General features: G+C 42.7%; 1 protein-coding gene across 1 annotated transcript in view; it reads right to left on the bottom strand.

Moving 5' to 3' along the window:
• LOC139532194 (aryl hydrocarbon receptor-like) overlaps nucleotides 1-19,401 on the bottom strand; it is an 84,410-nt gene that overhangs the window by 6,320 nt on the left and 58,689 nt on the right. Inside the window, exons 10-12 of the mRNA XM_071329498.1 lie at nucleotides 10,353-10,494; nucleotides 7,754-8,254; nucleotides 6,354-7,512 (exon numbers count right to left, since the gene is read on the bottom strand). Of these exons, the coding sequence (XP_071185599.1) occupies nucleotides 6,354-7,512; nucleotides 7,754-8,254; nucleotides 10,353-10,494 (1,802 nt within the window). The remainder of the gene's footprint in view (nucleotides 1-6,353; nucleotides 7,513-7,753; nucleotides 8,255-10,352; nucleotides 10,495-19,401) is intronic.

Raw genomic sequence — 19,401 nt, 5'->3', positions numbered from 1 at the left:
GAAATGAGAGGGGTTATATATATTTTTGCCCATTGGGAAAAAGGAATAGAATATGTAAAGTTGACAGTGATTTAGGTGTGAGTAAGGAAGAGTTAGTTGCTGTGTAGGCTACTAATTTTCAGAGTAAGTTGTTAGAGGTTCGTTATGGAATAACGTAAAACTGCATCATTACGTTTGATAACCAATAACGTTATTTAAATTGGTTTGACCGTTGTTCAGGTACACTCTTTTCTGTACTTCTGACAGTATAATTTTGATTGAGAGATGTTGTAAGTTCTGATTCAACAGATGTGATAAATTAGGTTTGGTTTATCGAACCCGTACTACTGTTGCTGCAGACAGCCAACAATTATTTACAATTCATTGAAAGTCATTGCGGCTTGGGTCTGGGTTGAACGCCTGTTGATGACATCACTCACAAGGCACTTTTGTCGCCACGGCAATGATGTTGTGACTGGGGTGTGGCAGAGAAAAGTGTTTGTGACATTTAGAAGGGAAATACGTCCATTATGTTTTTGAGTCACTTTTCAGAAGTTGATAAACATTTCCAGATACATTTTTAAAAGTAGCTGTAAATCGTCAGGGTAGTTAGGAAAGATGCTAAAAACTAGCAACAGATTCGCTAGGTGGGCATCATTGATTTATGGTGTTTATTGGACTATATTCACCTGTGTGAAGGGAGATCTGAATGTCTGAATCGTAAAACATAGTAATAATGGATTCTGATGGTTATTGATTATAAACATTGTATTCTGGTGTGTTTAAGTAGGATTCCTTCTTCCGGGACGGATGGAAGTTATCTAAAATATGTAAGTTGAAGGAGCCATGGGAAAATACGTTTACATTTTTCTTAAATACCTGGGATTAAATTACTGATTTCTTACCCTGAGAAATGTACGTCATTTGCGACAGAGGAAAAAAGTAATACGGTTAGATAATAAATATTAGGTTAATTGCATCTAAGGCTAGCATGTTCACTTAAGTAGGCATATACATGGACGTTGTTTAAAACTTATGATTAATGATTAGAGATTTATTGGAAATTATCATTAGGTTTGGTTAATAGTTCACTTTTGAGTTTCTGAATCGATGTAGCACAGTGAATGCTAGTTAGGCGCTTTGTGTTTTTCCTGGGAGAGTGCGAGTTTTATTGTCTTCTTGAATGTTTAAAGGGACTATTATCTTGGGGAGAGATTGAGTTTGAGATTGAGGCCATAAACAACCAAATTGGAAAGGGCCTGAAAGGTTTTTGTTTTTTTCATTAAGGTTTGCAAATATACACACATAAAACATTTGTTAGGACTATTTGTTTTAGTGCAAAGGAATTTTAAAGGGGCATGCTCATATATGGAGTTTTCTGAGTTTTTATTTTCTGAGTTTTAATTATACAAGTGAATTTTTTTTTATTTAAAGGATTCTTTAAAATGTCTAGGAACATGGTATACAGGGGTGGTATAACCTTTGACCTTTATCATGGCTGTCTCTTGAGGTCTGATCAGCTTCAGGGGAGGGCCATGAAGATAATGCATTTGTGGTCATTTGGGATGAGTTTAAGGGGTACATTAATTGGCTATTATTGATTTGGTATTACAACAGGAAAAATCTCCTTTGTCATCAATAATAAATGAGGGAAGATATGATACATTTAGGTTTGGGCAGGAGATATTTTAAGCCAATATGGCAGAGCCAGGTAACAAGGGGGGATGGGTAAATTGTGGTCTAGGATTAGGATGTGGCCTATTGGATGATAAACTAATAAATAAAAAAATCTAGCTAAACAAGCAGATATAGAAATAGAAAGAAGTATTGTTAATTACATGAAAAGGTTGTTTGTTTAACCAAACCTGTATGTCCAAGATTTTATGCACTACAGGTGAATTACAGGTGAAGTCACACAATCCAGTCCCTGAGGCCTGTTGAGGGGACCATACCAAGGACTCCTGGTAACAGCTAGCTGAAAGAGCTACCAGGATTCATATCACACTGAGGGAGGGGTAAGACACATTGACACTGTCGAACAAGCACAGTGTCCGAGAGGAGAACTGGAATTAACAGAATTCCGGGGGCCATCTCTCGGATGAAGATTTTCCTTTTCCCCGTCATTCCATTCCTGTGTTTGTTCATAGAAGTGAAAGTGTGTCTGGCTTCTTGCTGATGATGTTTTCTCTGGGAGAGGGTGGGGCTTTATAGGTGGGCGGTCCATCCTGAGCTGTCTGGTTGTGGGAGCCATATTCCTGATACACCATGAACCCCAAGAAGGCCAGAGGGTAATATTGACACATAGTTAGACAATGAGGATTTTGTATTAACCAAGCATAAGAGATCACTTGATCTGGATAAACAGGAAGTGAGAGTGGGATTGGGAAGGAAGTCTCAGTGGAGTTCTATGTAGACCAAATGGGGCCTCTGACTCCTTGGCAGTTTAGGACTAAGAGCAGCCATTGTGGAAGACATCTATGCAAGTCCATGTGTAGTTCATGGAAACAGGTTATAGCTCACATCATGAGAGAGGGCTACATAAATCTACATACCCAGTATGGAAGAAGATGGAGAGTAATGAAAGTAAGGGTTTCAGTTGACAACCTAGTGCCATTCCAAGTACGAGAGGTTAGAGCAGATGATAGTCAGCCAGAATACAAGCAGAGCCCCAGACAAAGCAGATACTGACCGTAGAGTTGTCCAGAGCCAAGGCCGATGTGGATGGTTCAGATGAAAGATTTTAAGGAAGTGATTGAGGTGGAAACTGTTATGGGATTCTAACCTATGGTTAGGCATGCCTCAGCAAAACCTCAGTTCATACTAATTTCCTTTCCATTTGATGGAATTGCTACACCCATGGAATGGCCTTTATGATAAAGCGGTTCAAGAGGGCAGGAAGCTGAACTATGACAGTTGCATTGATCTGTGATATGTGTCCCCAGGTGCCGATTACATCCAGATTTTCTCTTTCACAGTGACAGGATTTTATGGATCGCTACATAACACACGGATGGGAAGTAGGGGAAGTCAGTACATGCAATAGGACTGAGAATGTTACAACTGAGTAGACAATGAGGGACCTGACTGGCAGATGAAAAGGTTTAGAGTGTGGAGGTATGAAGCTGTGACCTAACCTGCCTACCAATTGGAATGATAGTTATGCACTAGTGCAGTTAGGCATGCTCTTTACCCTTACTCAGATCCAATTCAAAGCGAGGAATTAGATCTTAGCAGGATTAGAGTCAAGTATTTTCTAGTGGTCCACTCTCAATAAGAATGTGGACTAGATCAATTATACCAGAGATGTAATGAATGGCTTGGCAGAATAGAATAGAATCGAGATAGATATGTTATTGGCAGAAAAGGGTGGGGTTTGTGTGTTATTCGGGTCGATGTGCTGTACGTTTATCCCAAGTAACACAGCTCTGGATGGATCTGTGACTAAGGCCTTGGTAGGTTTAACCACCCTAGCTCACGAGTTGGCAGTGAACTCAGGGGTGGATACTTCTCTGACTAATTGGTTTGACAGTATGTTTGGGAAATGGAAAAATGTTATGATTACTGTGTTATGGGCTACCTTCACCTGTGTGACTGTGTTAGTTTTGTGTGGATGTGGTTTGATTCCGTGTGTGAAAGTTCTCATTTCCAGGATTCTGGAGAAATCAATGACACAACAGATGATGAAGTACGGATCAATGCTAAGCTTTGACCAGTGGAAGGATGAATGTATGGGGCCGGATCTAGTGGAGAACGATTCCGGATCTTTTAATTATGAGGATCCGAGATTGGACGAGACTGTATTTGATGTTTAGAGAATTTAGACGGTTACATGTTTCAATGTATAGACTGTTTCTTTAATGAAGATTGTAACGAAAATCCTAATAGAAGTGTTATAAATCTGATATAAGTTAGAACAGTCATTGATGTTGATGGAGTGTAAATACATATATTGGTTTGGTTTTATTCTTGTATAAACATTTAAGTTTATATATGATCTTTTGACATGTAGCTATGAATTGTTTTGTTATTTAGGGTGGATTGTTAGGAATTTTGTTAATAAATAGTTAAAACAAATTCTAGCTTTAGATAAAAATATAACAAATTGAACTCTGCATGCCTGGTAAAAAGAGATTTGTGTTGTGGGTTATAAAGTAAGCAGAAAGGGTCATTAAACTCTGGTTGAACTGACCCAACTTAGCCCTGAGATGTTTAGATAAGGCTGTGGGTAACTTTTTAGGTATTCCATTATCTTGAGTTGTCTGCTAAAGTGGTAATCAATTATAGTGAGCCTTCAGGATAAATGATTATATGGTGTTTCATGTGAGTGCCCTGTGAGGTTAGAATGAACTTTTGAACCTGTTTTCTATTTGTCAGGACAATGAGAATCATTTTGTAATCTATGACGTCATATATTGTATATAAACCTGTGTTTATGATAAAATGGGAGCTTGCTCCGAGAATAAACACTATTGTCTAGTTTTGATATGACTGTATCCTGTCTATTTTATGTTGATAAGTATCTTACAAATTCTTATAGATAGACAGATTGAGTTTAATTAATGAGTATATTGTAGGAATTATTTAATTCCACTAACAGAATCCCCTGTGTGTGTGTGTGTGTGGGGACAGAGTGTCTGTTGTGACAGTTCCTACCATCGGCCTAATTGTAATCCTGCTTAGTGGGCCCTAAATGGATTAGCTAGGCATCATCCATGTAGAAATCCTAATAGGGCCACCTTATATAGGCCCCCCATAGGAGCAGGCCAGCAGGACACTGAGCACCTACAGCAGGACAAACCCAGTCAGGTTAAGGTAGGCCAAACTCAACTTATCTCTAATGCTACTCAATCCCAAATCACATCAACACCCCCACCCCGGGGAAACAGCACCCCCTGTGGTGGGATGTGACACCACACATGTAGGTACGCACCCATGCGCATACACACAACATTGCCACACATTCTTCTGCCCCTCTATGTATTAGGTAATGACGATGGGAAAATTGTAGGTCAGGACAGCTCATGCTTGACTGGCCAGCTTGGCTCTATGTTCCTCTGGGGCGTGGTCGCTGACCCTGAAGGAAAACACAGGGAAGGCGGAGTGGGATGGGGTCATGAATTGCCGCCGGTCCGGTTAGCATTCGCTGCCTGGGAGCTATAGCTCTCACTGTGGGACTCAACCTTGTTCTATTCATTACAGTTCTTCACCATAGGCTCTTCTCTCTCTCTCTCTCTCAACAAAGAGACCAACCAACTCTATCATTCGTTACCCTTCATGGATCTTGAAACATTAATTCAGCACAACAACAAGGAGAGAAAGATGGTGTCCAGCATACAGAATGGACTGTGTGCTGTACTAATGAGCGGAGTTCTATAGTCCAGTTTGTCTTGCCCTGAGGTCTTGTTTTGACTGACTGGGCCCCTTGTGTCCCTCCCCGACAAGACTACTGTACTGTATAAAAAGTTACAAATGCACAGAGGCACGCGTGGGTCCTAATCTCATCTTCGTCGCCAAATGTACGGAGGCATGTTGTGCAATAAAACTGAACGTCTTTACTTCAGATCAACACGTTAGCTACGGGTACAAACTTGTGTGACACACAGACATCCGCGCGCGCGCGATACACTCTTAAAGCAACCTCATTCAATACTCAACTGAGCTGGATTCCTACATCACTGAACACAACATATACTGTAACTGTACAGTACTGCATGCGACACCCTGAAGCAGCAGTCATGGAAGTGGAATAGCCTACGGTTCTCTCTAACGCCTACACTAGTTCCCTTCCAGTCAGTGTCCTGATCTGAAGTCATGCTTACATGATCAGCGTTGAACAGATTGTAAAGTGGTCCTACAGACCAGAGCTGCTTTCTTCACAATCACTTTGCGGTAGGATCAGACCAGGCATTTAGGTCAAGGCTATGTTGTGCTACCTGCAAGGAACCAACCCTGGTAGGAGAGGGTATTCCTACTGAGGTCGATGCTTACGTTGACAGAATCACTTCAACAGTCGACTTGACTGTGGTGCAATCCTCAAAGATCAACGCCACTCCGTGGGAGACCTACTTTCCTCTCCATTAATAGAGTCTCCACCGCCGTGAGCCTCGCTCTCCACTCATCTGTTTACATTACATGTCTGTTCACATCAATTTCTCTTACATTGAACTGTAAAGCAGCAGCCAAAACAAGCCCGAGGCTGGGCCTCCCATGCTATGACATCGACATAGCGCTCCTAATGCTGGGATGTCAATGACCATTAACAAGACAGTCCCCACAAGCATACAGTCACAGAAATTCACCAAATACTACACAAGAAAAATACATTAGGTTTATTATCCATCTACGAGCATCTTGCTTTATTCTTTGACTCTTACCTTGCAGTGAGTGGCATCTTGGGAAGCGGGGCTATTCAAAACGCCGTAGGCCCCCAGAGAAGGCGTGGTGTGTTGAGGCTGTGATAGCCCCAGGATGTAATCTAAGTAGGTGGATGGGACCTGTGGATAATGTTTGTGATGCTCCAGATGGTCTGAGGGGTTAGCGGTCACCCCTCCTTGTCCCTGGTAGTGACCTGTGCCCCCTACCGTACCCCAGTTCATGACCATGCCCACGGTAGTCGAAGCACCCATACCGTAATCCGTGCGGGTGACCTCACCTCCTGTAGCATGTGAGAGGGTGTCCGCGCGCCCGTTGGTGTAGGAGACGGTGCAGGCTCCATTAGCTCCATTAGCTGTCAGTCCCAACTGGTCGTTGTAGCCGTACCTCTGCCAATCGGGATCAGGGTGCACGCCATTGAGAGAGGCACTGCTGCTGCTACTAGCCTTCTGCTGTCTGAAATGGCACTGAGACTGAAGCTGGACCTGTAGGTGCTGGTTCTGCTGCTGCCACTGGCACTGGAGATGGATGATGTTCTGGTGCTGGTGGTTTTTGAGCTGCCCGGCCCCTTGAGGCCCTAGCTGGGATGTCTTACCGTTGACCAGGGGGTGAATGCTGTGGCAGTGGTCGTCCAGCCCCGCATGCATATGCTGCTGCTGGGGAAGCCAGTGACCATTATGGACCACGGTTAGTGAGTTTGTGTGCTGCAGTGTGTCTGGCTGGCTTGGCGTGGGGATGTCCGTTTGTGTCGGGGGCCAGGGGTATTTTGCCAGAACGGGCTTTGCTAAGTTGAGGTGCGTCTGCATCTGCTGGGAGAGCTGCACTATGGGTGGCTGCTTTGGTAGTCTGTGAGGGGGTAACGTGGGGGTGGCTTGGTTATAAGGGTTCGGGATAAGGGTGGAATTAAGGATAGGGCCAGAGGGATGGGTTGTGGTTGAGGGTGGTGGTATGGACACGTGACTGTCCCGACGCTGGTCCTCCTCGGTCTTGTTCTCCAGCGAGTCGTGGATGTAGGACAGGATCTCGTTGTTAGTGAGCAGGTCGTTGAGCGAGGGAATGTAGTCTGGATCCATCTCCACTCTGATCATCCTCTCATCCAGCAGCAGTAGCTCCAGATCCTCTGCGTTCAGACCCAGGTTCTCCAGAGCAGAGAACAGCTCGCTGATATGAAGACATTTGTTTTATTTGACAAATTCAAAATACATATAGACTTTCCTCAGCCATGGGAGTACAACAATGCATACATAAAAAAATATTGGAATTAAAAACAGAAGGGAAAAAGATTGGAAATCTTGGGCAAGACTGGCTGTACATTGGGCAGTCCAAAGGGACTTTACACTCAATTCAATTGGAAAAGACTTATATATAATATTATATACTATACATACAAATATACAATCACCTGTTAGAGCATGTCTCGTCCCCCTCCAGAGATAGTGAGTCCAGGGTGGTGAGCAGTGGGTCGAAGCTGGATGGAGGCTCCCCGTTTGGGCCAGTGGAGGTGGTGACCGCGTTGGGCAAGGAGCTCCAGCTCTTTCCCACACCCCCACCCAGAGGGCCACCGCTATAGCCTCCACTGCTCTGCCCTTCCCCCTCGCCTCGCTCACTAAACAGACTACTGTGGAAGGACATCTTGGGCTCGACGGCTGGTTGACACACGTACACGGACTCATCCTGCCTCATCAGTGCCCCAAGCAAGGAGCTGGGGTCCAGTCCACCGTGATCCTTCGACGAGTTCTTGTCCAGCTTGCCCTTCTTGGACTTGGTCTTGCCTTTAGCCTGGAGTGAGTCGGTGAGGCCGTGGATGGGGTAGCTACTCTGGTAGAGAAGCGCCTCGCCCGTGGCGAAGGTGAAGGGGAGGTGCATGGAACGCTTCCTCAGGTGCTCTCCTCCCTCCTCCTCCCTGGGTACGAGAGGATGGAGAGAACCAATCAGAACACACTCTTACTATTTAGGATTAAACTCCATCAAAGTTAAGGTTTTGTGTCCTTAAAGTTGGTGGCAGCTTCATTTTAACAGTGTGCAGCAGCGGTTCCCAAACTAGGGGTCGTGACCCATGTCGGGTCGCCTTATATGAAAATGGGGTCGTGGGAGAATTTCCAAAATCCTGGTAAAAAAAAAAAAAAAAACATATTCTTTGTCTCTCAAAATCATTGTTATGTGGTTAACTTTAAAAATCGAAATGAAAATTATTCAAATCTAAAAGTTAAAACTCAGCGACAGAGCGCCCTTAGATCGTGGGAAAAGGCCGTTCTTGACGGTTGCACTTGAATCATTTCCACGGTGAATGGCTAAGCCGCTACTCTATGAAACCACACACTATTGCAGAGACTGACATTACCAGCCGCAATTGATATGGGGAAAACAATGTGTGGGGAGACAGAGGCACAGAAACTCACATCAATACCGTTGTCAGATAACACTGTGAAACTAAGAATTAATGCTATACCTAGCAATCAAGAGGAAACCGACTGAACGACTCAAAAACACCCCACCTTATGCTCTCCAAATAGATGTTAGCTGTGCGGGCCGAGATGCCCATGCATTGACTTTGGTTCGCTGCCGGGGGGATGCTATTCATGAGGACATATTGTTGTCTCATGATTCCCAAGCATGATATGGCACAGGGGACGTTCAATGTGCTGAAAAACAGATTCCATGGGATCGAATGGTGGGCTTTTGCACAGATGGGGCTCCATCTATCACGGGACGGTGGGCAGGCCTCTGCACTTTAGTTATGAATGTGTCTTCCTCTGCCAAATGGACGCATTGTATGATACACCTATCAGGAATCAAGGTAAGACCCAGATGCAGACTGTCGAAGTAACAATCTTTAATTTTCCAACAGAGGCAAGCAGAAGACAGGTCAAGGCAGGCAGAGGTCGGGTAATCCTGAGGGAGGCAGAGGTACAGGTCGGCGGGCAGGCTCAGGGGCAGGCAGAGTGGTCAGGCAGGCGGGCTCAGAGACAGGACAGGCAAGGGTCAAGACCGGGAGGAATAGCAAAAGAGAATAGAAGCAGGAGTACGGGAAAACACACTGGTTGACTTGAAAAACATACAAGATGAGCTGGCCCAGAGACAGAAAACACAGGGATATATACACCAGGGATAATAAGCAACACCTGGAGGGGGTGGAGACAATCACAAGACCACTGAGCTATATTGGATACACCGAGAGCAACTGGCGGCAAAAGAGCTGAGCGTAGAACATTGTAAACTACATTGTGCGCACCTGTTCACAAAACTATTTGGGGATATGGGATCAGAGCATGACAATGTTCTGTTTCACACCGAAGCTTGGTGGTTATTGAGGGGGAGTGTTGGAAAGATTTTTTGGAATTGAGAGAGGAACTGTTGTCATTCGCAATGGATTTAAATGACAAACTTTGCTGACTTTCTGTGTAATGAAAAGAAAACGTGTCTCCTTGCCTATGTAACAGACATATTTGGGGAACAGTGACAGGAGAGATGCGGTACGCACTGTTGACATTGAGATGCTCCGACATAACATGGATCAAGAACACCCATCTCATTAGTGGTGGTGAGATAATTAAATTATTTAAATGATTGACTGTCAAAGCCCCACATTAAAACAAGTTAACATTTCCTGTGAATATTTCTTTTTTTCTTTTTCATTTAGTTGGGGTCGCGAGAATTTTATTAACGTGATGAAATCCAATCTACTGTCCTCCCTCTTACTCACTGGGAACAAGAGCAGGATGAGACATAGCTTGCCAGAACACTAGGGACTACTATGGACTACTATGGATGACTATATGGACAAAAGTCCCCAACACTATGGACTAAAGAGCTCTGACTGTTTAGGATTACATATTACATTCACCTCATTGAAATCCTTCATACAAAACAGACACAGCAAAATCTCCAGTGCTAAATCAACTCTGGTGTTACATTTAACACTCAGAAAAGTGTTTAGGGTTAAAAATGTATTCAAAACATCATTGGGTTATGGAGGGGGGAGAAGCTAAAGCTGCACTTACACCAGGGGCCTCTGGGTGGCGATAATGTAGTCAGGCTTGCCGTTCTTGTAGACCAGTCTGGCGTTGGCTTGGACCCACCTCCAGCGGTTATCCTTAGTGAGCAGTCTGAACACCGTCAGCCCGCTCTCTCCTGTCTTGATCACTGGAATCACATAAGACACTGAGTCAGGGGGATGTATCAGAACCAATGATTGCATGGTCATAACTGAACATAGGCTATTATGCACATAGGCAACACAGTGCATATGTGCACCCATGCATGGAACCAACCCCTACACACTCATGACGCTTACAAAAGCAAGTCTGCCAAAATATGCTGTTTGCATGCATCTATGCACACAGGCACAATCACACCTCTAAATGTACACACACAGACAGACACACACACTCCTTGATCCTTCACCCAATTGGCCTATTGTTGGCTTTGCAAGGCGTGTTGTGGAGTAGAGCACGTCTCAACTGTGTAGCCTTCCGGAGTAGGTTCATCGTGGTGAATGGACACAGGTGTGAGGCCCTGTAGACCCATTGTTCTACAGAGAGGCGTGCAGTAAAGAGATTTGCAGACACTGCAGATTTATACCCAATGTGTTCCCCTGCAGTGCTACTGAAACTCTTGTGTCACTTTCAGTGGACACTGGTTGACTTTGGATCTTTATTCCATTCCTGATATGGATATGTGGCCCCAGTTCACCACTCTGCTCTGTTCACCGGTACTCTGCTCTACTCTGGGCTTTGCACAATCTCCTCCAAAATCTGGATTATGTGTAAACATATTCTCCACTCTAACAAAAACGCTGAACTATGGGGCAAAACAGACGGGGGTCGGCTTAAATTGCTGACAACATGTAAACTATATTTTGTTTCCAAATGTTAATTGAAAACATTAATTAATTTGCACAATGAGCACCTGTCTCTCAAATACATCATGAAGAGTTGCTGGTTAGCTAGCTAGTGAATTTTTGACATATTAGAATTGACATGAAATCTGTCAAAACACCTCATAAGAAGACACGGTATCAACAACAAGATAAAACTAGCCACCTACAGTTCCCCACAAGGAAGCTTTTAGCCATTGTTGCTAGTTATCTGACCGCTTGTAATCATAAAAACGCACGGCTTCAGGCCACATCGATGCGCGCGCATAATTTTTGTGACGTTTGTCAGCCAACGCCGTCTATATGGTTTGTCCCAATAATCCCTCCTGAAGTGTGCACTGGTTCATTACTCTCAACAAATGTAAAAGCATTGGATTGGTGTAGGCATGGGCTAGAGGGAGTTTAATATACCAGTAATTTCCTTTCAAATCCATGAAGGGAAGTGAACAAGTGTACACCTTGGGAGAAAGGAGAGACTATTAGGACGCAAACCAGAGACTTCCACTAACTCTCTGACAGTTTGCCAATCAAAGTTCTGCCTACATGTCTTTTAGACACACCGACCTACTACCCTGGACTACTTTCTAAAAGCAATGAAAGGTTGTGAGTCAAAAGTTTGAAAAGGCAGCATATACTGTACTGAAATAACTATCTGTCCAACAATGAATACTGGATTTTTTGTTGTTGATATTAATAACATCATGCTTGTCTTTGCACTCACTAGATTATTTTAACACTTTCATTAGGCAAATTGTTCCCCCGGGCGTTTAAACTCAAGAGTCAGAAAGTTGGGGGAGTGATATTGACCAATAACAATAATATGAATAACATCCTGCTTGTCTTTGAGCTCACTAGTATATTTTAACACTTTCATTAGGCAAATTGTCCCCTCCAGTATTTAAACTCAGAGTCAGAGAGCTCGATTTGTTTTGTACTATAAAAACTCAAGAGAGATGGAAGGGGAAGTGATATTGTAAACTTAGAGAGATGGGGGGGAGTTATATTTGCCATCAACCACTGAGCTGTAAAGAGCAGTATGGAGTGTGTGAAGAGCAGTGATGCTGATGCTTAATGTTCCATGGTTAGAACAGGGTCATTGTGTTTACATGCTACTGTAAGTAGGACACTGTTACTGCTGAACGATTGTTCTCTCTCTCTCGCTCTCTGTCAGCAAACAACAGAGGAGAGAGTGTGTGGTGTCAGTCTGCCTCTGAGATACTATTTCTAACCCACATGTAGTTAACTTACTGCACATAAATAGATGGCTCTATGAAGTACTAATATACACTGCTCAAAAAAATAAAGGGAACACTTAAACAACACAATGTAACTCCAAGTCAATCACACTTCTGTGAAATCAAACTGTCCACTTAGGAAGCAACACTGATTGACAATACATTTCACATGCTGTTGTGCAAATGGAATAGACAACAGGTGGAAATTATAGGCAATTAGCAAGACACCCCCAATAAAGGAGTGGTTCTGCAGGTGGTGACCACAGACCACTTCTCAGTTCCTATGCTTCCTGGCTGATGTTTTGGTCACTTTTGAATGCTGGCGGTGCTTTCACTCTAGTGGTAGAGATTAGAGTGAAAGAGAGAGTTTTTAACATATAGCTTCAATAAAGTTCCAACCGGAGTATTCGTTCTTGTCTGCGTGAGCAATGGAACGTCAGTGTCTTGCATGAAGAAAAGGCATGATCAGGAAATGGCTGCTTGATGGACACCTGACTGATTCTGCTCTCATTCTCTCCCACAACATCATAGAAGTCTCATTGGAATTTCTATTGATGGTTGACATCTAGTGGAACCCCTAGGCAGTGCAACATCATTCATAACTGAATTGGATTTCTTAAGGGACTCTGGTGAATACAGACAAGCTCAGATTTCTGACTTCCTGTTTTGATTTCAACTCAGGAATTTGCCTGCCAATATGAGTTCTGTTAATCTCACAGACATAATTCAAACAGTTTTAGAAACTTTAGAGTGTTTTCTATCCAATACTAATAATAATATGCAAATATTAGCAACTATGACTGAGGAGCAGGCCGTTTGATATTGGCACCTTTCATCCAAGCTACTCAATACTGCCCCTTCAGCCATAAGAAGTTAAAGAAGAAGTTACAGGTCTGTGAGAGCCAGAAATCTTGCTTGTTTGTAGGTGACCAAATACTTATTTTCCACCAAATTTGCAAAAAAAATCCTACAATGTGATATTCTGGATTCTTTTTCCTCATTTTGTCTGTCATAGTTGAAGTGTACCTATGATGAAAATTACAGGCCTCTCTCATCTTTTTAAGTGGGAGAACTTGCACAATTGGTGGCTGACTAAATACTTTTTTGCCCCACTGTATATCTATCCTACCCTGCCTTTCTAGGTCTTCGAAAGCCAAGTTAACAAACAGATCACCGACAATTTCGAATCCCACCGTACCTTCTCCGCTATGCAATCTGGCTTCCGAGCTGGTCATGGGTGCACCTCAGCCATGGTTAAGGTCCTAAACGATATCATAACCGCCATCAATAAGAGACAATACTGTTCAGCCGTATTCATCGACCTGGCCAAGGCTTTCGACTCTGTCAATCACCACATTCTTATCGGCAGACTCAACAGCCTTGGTTTCTCAAATGACTCCCTCGCCTGGTTCACCAACTACTTCTCTGATAGAGTTCAGTGTGTCAAATCGGAGGGCCTGTTGTCTGGACCTCTGGCAGTCTCTATGGGGTGCCACAGGGTTCAATTCTCGGGCCGACTCTCTTCTCTGTATACATCAATGAAGTCGCTCTTGCTGCTGGTGATTCTCTGATCCACCTCTACACAGATGACACCATTCTATATACTTCTGGCCCTTCTTTGGACACTGCTAACTAACCTCCAGACGAGTGCCATACAACTCTCCTTCCGTGGCCTCCAACTGCTCTTAAATGCAAGTAAAACTAAATGCATGCTCTTCAACCGATCGCTGCCCGCACCTGCCCGACCGCCCAGCATCACTACTCTGGACGGTTCTGACTTAGAATATGTGGACAACTACAAATACCTAGGTGTCTGGTTAGACTGTAAACTCGCATTCTAGACCCACATTAAGCATCTCCAATCCAAAATTAAATCTAGAATCGGCTTCCTATTTCTCAACAAAGCATCCTTCACTCATGCTGCCAAACATACCCTCGTAATACTGACTATCCTACCGATCCTCGACTTCGGCGATGTCATTTGCAAAATAGCCTCCAACACTCTACTCAACAAATTGGATGCAGTCTATCACAGTGCCATCTGTTTTGTCACCAAAGCCCCATATACTACCCACCACTGCGACCTGTATGCTCTCGTTGGCTGGCCCTCGCTTCATACTCGTCGCCAAACCCACTGGCTCCAGGTCATCTACAAGTCGTTGCTAGGTAAGGCCCCGCCTTATCTCAGTTCACTGGTCACCATAGCAGCACCCACTCATAGCACGCGCTCCAGCAGGTATATTTCACTGGTCATCCCCAAAGCCAATTCCTGCTTTGGCCGCCTTTCCTTCCAGTTCTCTGCTGCCAATGACTGGAACGAACTGCAAAACTCGCTGAAGCTGAAGACTCTTAACTTCAAGCACCAGCTGTCAGAGCAGCTCCCAGATCATTGCACCTGTACATAGCCCATCGGTAAATAGCCCATCCAACTACCTCATCCCCATACTGTATTTATCTTGCTCCTTTGCACCCCAGTATCTCTACTTGCACATTCATCTTCTGCACATCTATCACTCTAGTGTTTAATTGCTATATCGTAATTACCTCGCCACTATAGCCTATTTTATTGCCTTTCCTCCCTTATCTTACCTCATTTGCACACACTGTATATATACACTTTTTATTATTATTATTTCTACTGTATTATTGACTGTATGTTTGTTTATTCCATGTGTAACTCTGTGTTGTTGTATGTGTCAAACTGCTTTGCTTTATCTTGGCCAGGTTGCAGTTGTAAATGAGAACTTGTTCTCAACTAGCATACCTGGTTAAATATTTTCATTCCCAAATATATATTTTAAAATAGATTTTTATTTTTTTATTTTCCCCTAACCCTACTACCCCTCTCATAATTTAAGTAAACTAGTGGACAACAACACCTAGACTTCTACTTCCAGCTTATTCATACTATATACAGTACCAGTAAAAAGTTTGGACACACCTACTCATTCGAGGGGTTTTCTATATTTTTACAAATTTCTACATTGTAGTATAATAGTGAAGAAATCAAAACTATGAAATAACACATATGGAATCATGTAGCAACAAAAAAAAGTGTTAAACAAATCTAAATATATTTTATATTTGAGATTCTTCAAAGTAGCCACCCTTTGCCTTGATGACAGCTTTGCACACTCTTGGCATTCTCTCAACCAGCTTCATGAGGTAGTCACCTTGAATGCATTTCAGTTAACAGGTGTGCCTTGTTAAAAGTTATTTTGTGGAATTTCTTTCCTTCTTAATGCGTTTGCGCCAATCAGTTGTGTTGTGACAAGGTAGGTGTGGTTTACAGAAGATAGCCCTATTTGGCAAAAGACCAAGTCCATGTTATGGCAAGAACAGCTAAAATAAGCAAAGAGAAACGACAGTCCATCATTACTTTGAAGGTCAGTCAATCTGGAAAATGTCAAGAACTTTGAATGTTTCTTCAAGTGCAGTCGCAAAAACTATCAAGCGCTATGATGAAACTGCCTCTCATGAGGACCGCCACAGGAAAGGAAGACCCAGAGTTACCTCTGCTGCAGAGGACAAGTTCATTAGAGGTACCAGCATCAGAAATTGCAGACCAAATAAATGCTTCACAGAGTTCAAGTAACAGACACATATCAACTGTTCAGAGGAGACTGTGTGAATCAGGCCTTCATGGTCTAATTGCTGCCAAGAAACCACTACTTAAGGACACTAATAAGAAGAGACTTGCTTGGGTCAAGAAACACAAGCAATGGACATTAGACCAGTGGAAATCTGTCCTTTGGTCTGAGGAGTCCAAATTTGAGATTTTTGGTTCCAGCCGCCATGTCTTTGTGAGACGCAGAGTAGGTGAACAGATGATTTCCGCATGTGTGGTTCCCACCGTGAAACATGGAGGAGGTGGTGTGATGGTGTGGGCAGTGCTATGTTGGTGACACTGTCAATGATTTATTTAGAATTCAAGGCACACAACCAGCATGGCTACCGCAGCATTCTGCAGTGATACGCCATCCCATCTGGTTTGCGCTTAGTGGGACTATCATTTGTTTTTCAACAGGACAATGACCCAACACACCTCCAGGCTGTGTAAGGGCGATTAACCAAGATGGAGAGTGATGGAGTACTGAATCAGATCACAATCACCCGACCTCAAGCCAATTGAGATGGTTTGGGATAAGTTGGACCGCAGAGTGAAGGAAAAGCAGCCAACAAGTGCTCAGCAAATGTGGGAACTCCTTTAACTTCTTTATGATAGGGGGCAGCATTTTCACTTTTGGATGAATAGCGTGCCCAGATTGAACAGCCTCCTACTCTGTCCCAGATTCTAATATACTGTATGTATATTATTATTACTATTGGATAGAAAACACTCTGAAGTTTCCACAACTGTTTGAATGATGTCTGTGAGTATAACAGAACTCATATGGCAGGCAAAAACCTGAGAAAAATCCAAACAGGAAGTGAGAATTCTGAGACTGGTCGATGTTTAATTCATCGCCTATTTAATTCCCTGTAATATATGGATCTGTTTGCACTTCCTACACCTTCCACTAGATGTCAACAGTCTGTAGAATGCTGAATGAAGCCTATACTGTGATGTGGGACCGGATGGGAGGTGTTTGAGTCAGTGGTCTGGCAGATTGCCAGTTCTTGGTCACGCGCATTCCTCATGATATCGCCATGCGTTCCATTACTTCTAGAGACTGAAAGGAATTCTCCGGTTGGAACGATATTGGATATATATGATAACAACATCCTGAAGATTGATTCTCTACTTAGTTTGACCAGTTTATTCGACTTGTAATATAACTTTTTGAAGTTTTCGTCCGACGTTTGCCTGCATCTGCGCGAGCGTTTGGACACGTGTACTACACATGCTAGCAAAAGTAGCTACTTGGACATAAGTAATGGACATTATCGAACAAAACAACCATTTATTGTGGAACTAGGCTTCCTGGCAGTGCATTCTGATAAAGATCATCAAAGGTAAGGGAATATTTATGATGTAATTTCGTATTTCTGTTGACTCCAACATGGCGGAGAAATGTTGTTAAATCTGAGCGCCGTCTCATTGCATGGTGTGCTTTTTACGTAAAGTAAAAAAAAAAAAATCTGACACAGCAGTTGCATTAAGAACAAGTGTATCTTTAATTATGTGTAAAACATGTATCTTTCATCAAAGTTTATGATGAGTATTTATGTTATTTGACGTGGCTCTCTGCAATTTCTCCGGATATTTTGGAGGCATTTCTGAACATGACGCCAATGTAAACTGGGATTTGTGGATATAAATATGCACATTATCGAACAAAACATAAATGTATTGTGTAACATGATGTCCTATGAGTGTCATCTGATGAAGATCATCAAAGGTTAGTGATTAATTTTATCTCTATTTCTGCTTTTTGTGACTACTATCTTTTGCTGGGAAAATGGCTGTGTTTTTCTGTGGCTATGTACTGAGCTAACATAATTGTTTGGTGTGCTTTCCCCGTAAATCCTTTTTGAAATCAGACATGTTGGCTGGATTCACAACATGTGTAGGTTTAATTTGGTGTCTTTCATGTGTGATTTCATAAAAGATTGATTTTTATAGTAATATATTTGAATTTGGCGCACTACATTTTTTCTGGCTTTCATATCCCAGAGAAGTTAAGACTGTTGGAAAAGCATTCCAGGTGAAGTTGGTTGAGAGAATGCCAAGAGTGTGCAAAGCTGTCATCAAGGCAAAGGGTTGCTACTGTTAGCAATTTATGTAATTCTTCAATAACACAAACTCCAAAGCAAATCAGGGGGAGAAAAATGTGTTTATTTGAGAAGGACATACCATAGATGTTATGCTAGGAGGTAGATGTTCAGTCTCCCCTGTCCTCAGCTTTTCTCCACAGAACAAAGGACAGGATGCCATTTATAACCCCCCACCCTAGCCTGGGGTTGACCAATCAGAAGTCCTTGCAGTACATCTGGGCCAAATACCATTAGTACTCTAGTTTTTAGTCCTCTCATCCTCTGCGTTGTGTATTTATCTTCAAAATATTCTTATTCACCTTTGAAGAATCTCAAATATAAAATATATTTTGATTTGTTTAACACTTTTATGGTTACTACATGATTCCATATGTGTTATTTCATAGTGTTGATGTCTTCACTATTTTTCTACAATGTAGAAAATACAAAAAATTAAGAAAATCCCTTGAATGAGTAGGTGTGTCCAAACTTTGGACTGGTACTGTACATTTTACAATAGTTATTTTTTGCTGGTTTTCAATCCCATCCTTCAGCTACCATCAACCCCTCCCATCTATCGCTGAAGCTCATCCAGTTTGATTTCTATTTTGCTATATAACTGTGCTGTTTCACAAAAGCTCTGAACCTATACACATTTTACAGACACAGTATATTTGACATTTGACGAGTTATCTTGTTATTAATCCCACCCTTCAGCTCCACTCATACCCTCCCATCTGTCTCTTAACACCATCCATTTTTGATTTCCATATATTTTTCAACTGTGCTGTGATGTTTCACAAAAGTTTACTGTTTCAGCATGACAATGCCCCCGTACACAAAGAGAGGTCCATACAGAAATGGTTTGTTGAGATCGGTGTGGAAGAACTTGACTGGCCTGCACATAGCTCTGAACTCAAATCCATCTTTGGGATAAATTGGAACGCCGACTGATCAGTGCCGACCTCACTAATGCTCTTGTGGCTGAATGGAAGCAAGTCCCCGCAGCAATGTTCCAACATCTAGTGGAAAGCCTTCCCTGAACAGTGGAGGCTGTTATAGTAGCAAAGGAGGGACCAAGTCCATATTAATGCCCATGATATTGGAATGAGATGTTCGACGAGCATACTTTTGGCCATGTAGTGTACATCAAGTTAAATTGTCAAGTTACTGTTCTAAACCAATGTTATTTGGAATATTCCATTATTATTATTAAAGGTAGAGACGTCATAGTAAAAGCCT

This window comes from Salvelinus alpinus, chromosome 10 (genome assembly GCF_045679555.1).
Source record: "Salvelinus alpinus chromosome 10, SLU_Salpinus.1, whole genome shotgun sequence".
Lineage (NCBI taxonomy): Eukaryota > Metazoa > Chordata > Actinopteri > Salmoniformes > Salmonidae > Salvelinus > Salvelinus alpinus.
This window is presented reverse-complemented; position numbering and strand designations above follow the sequence as displayed.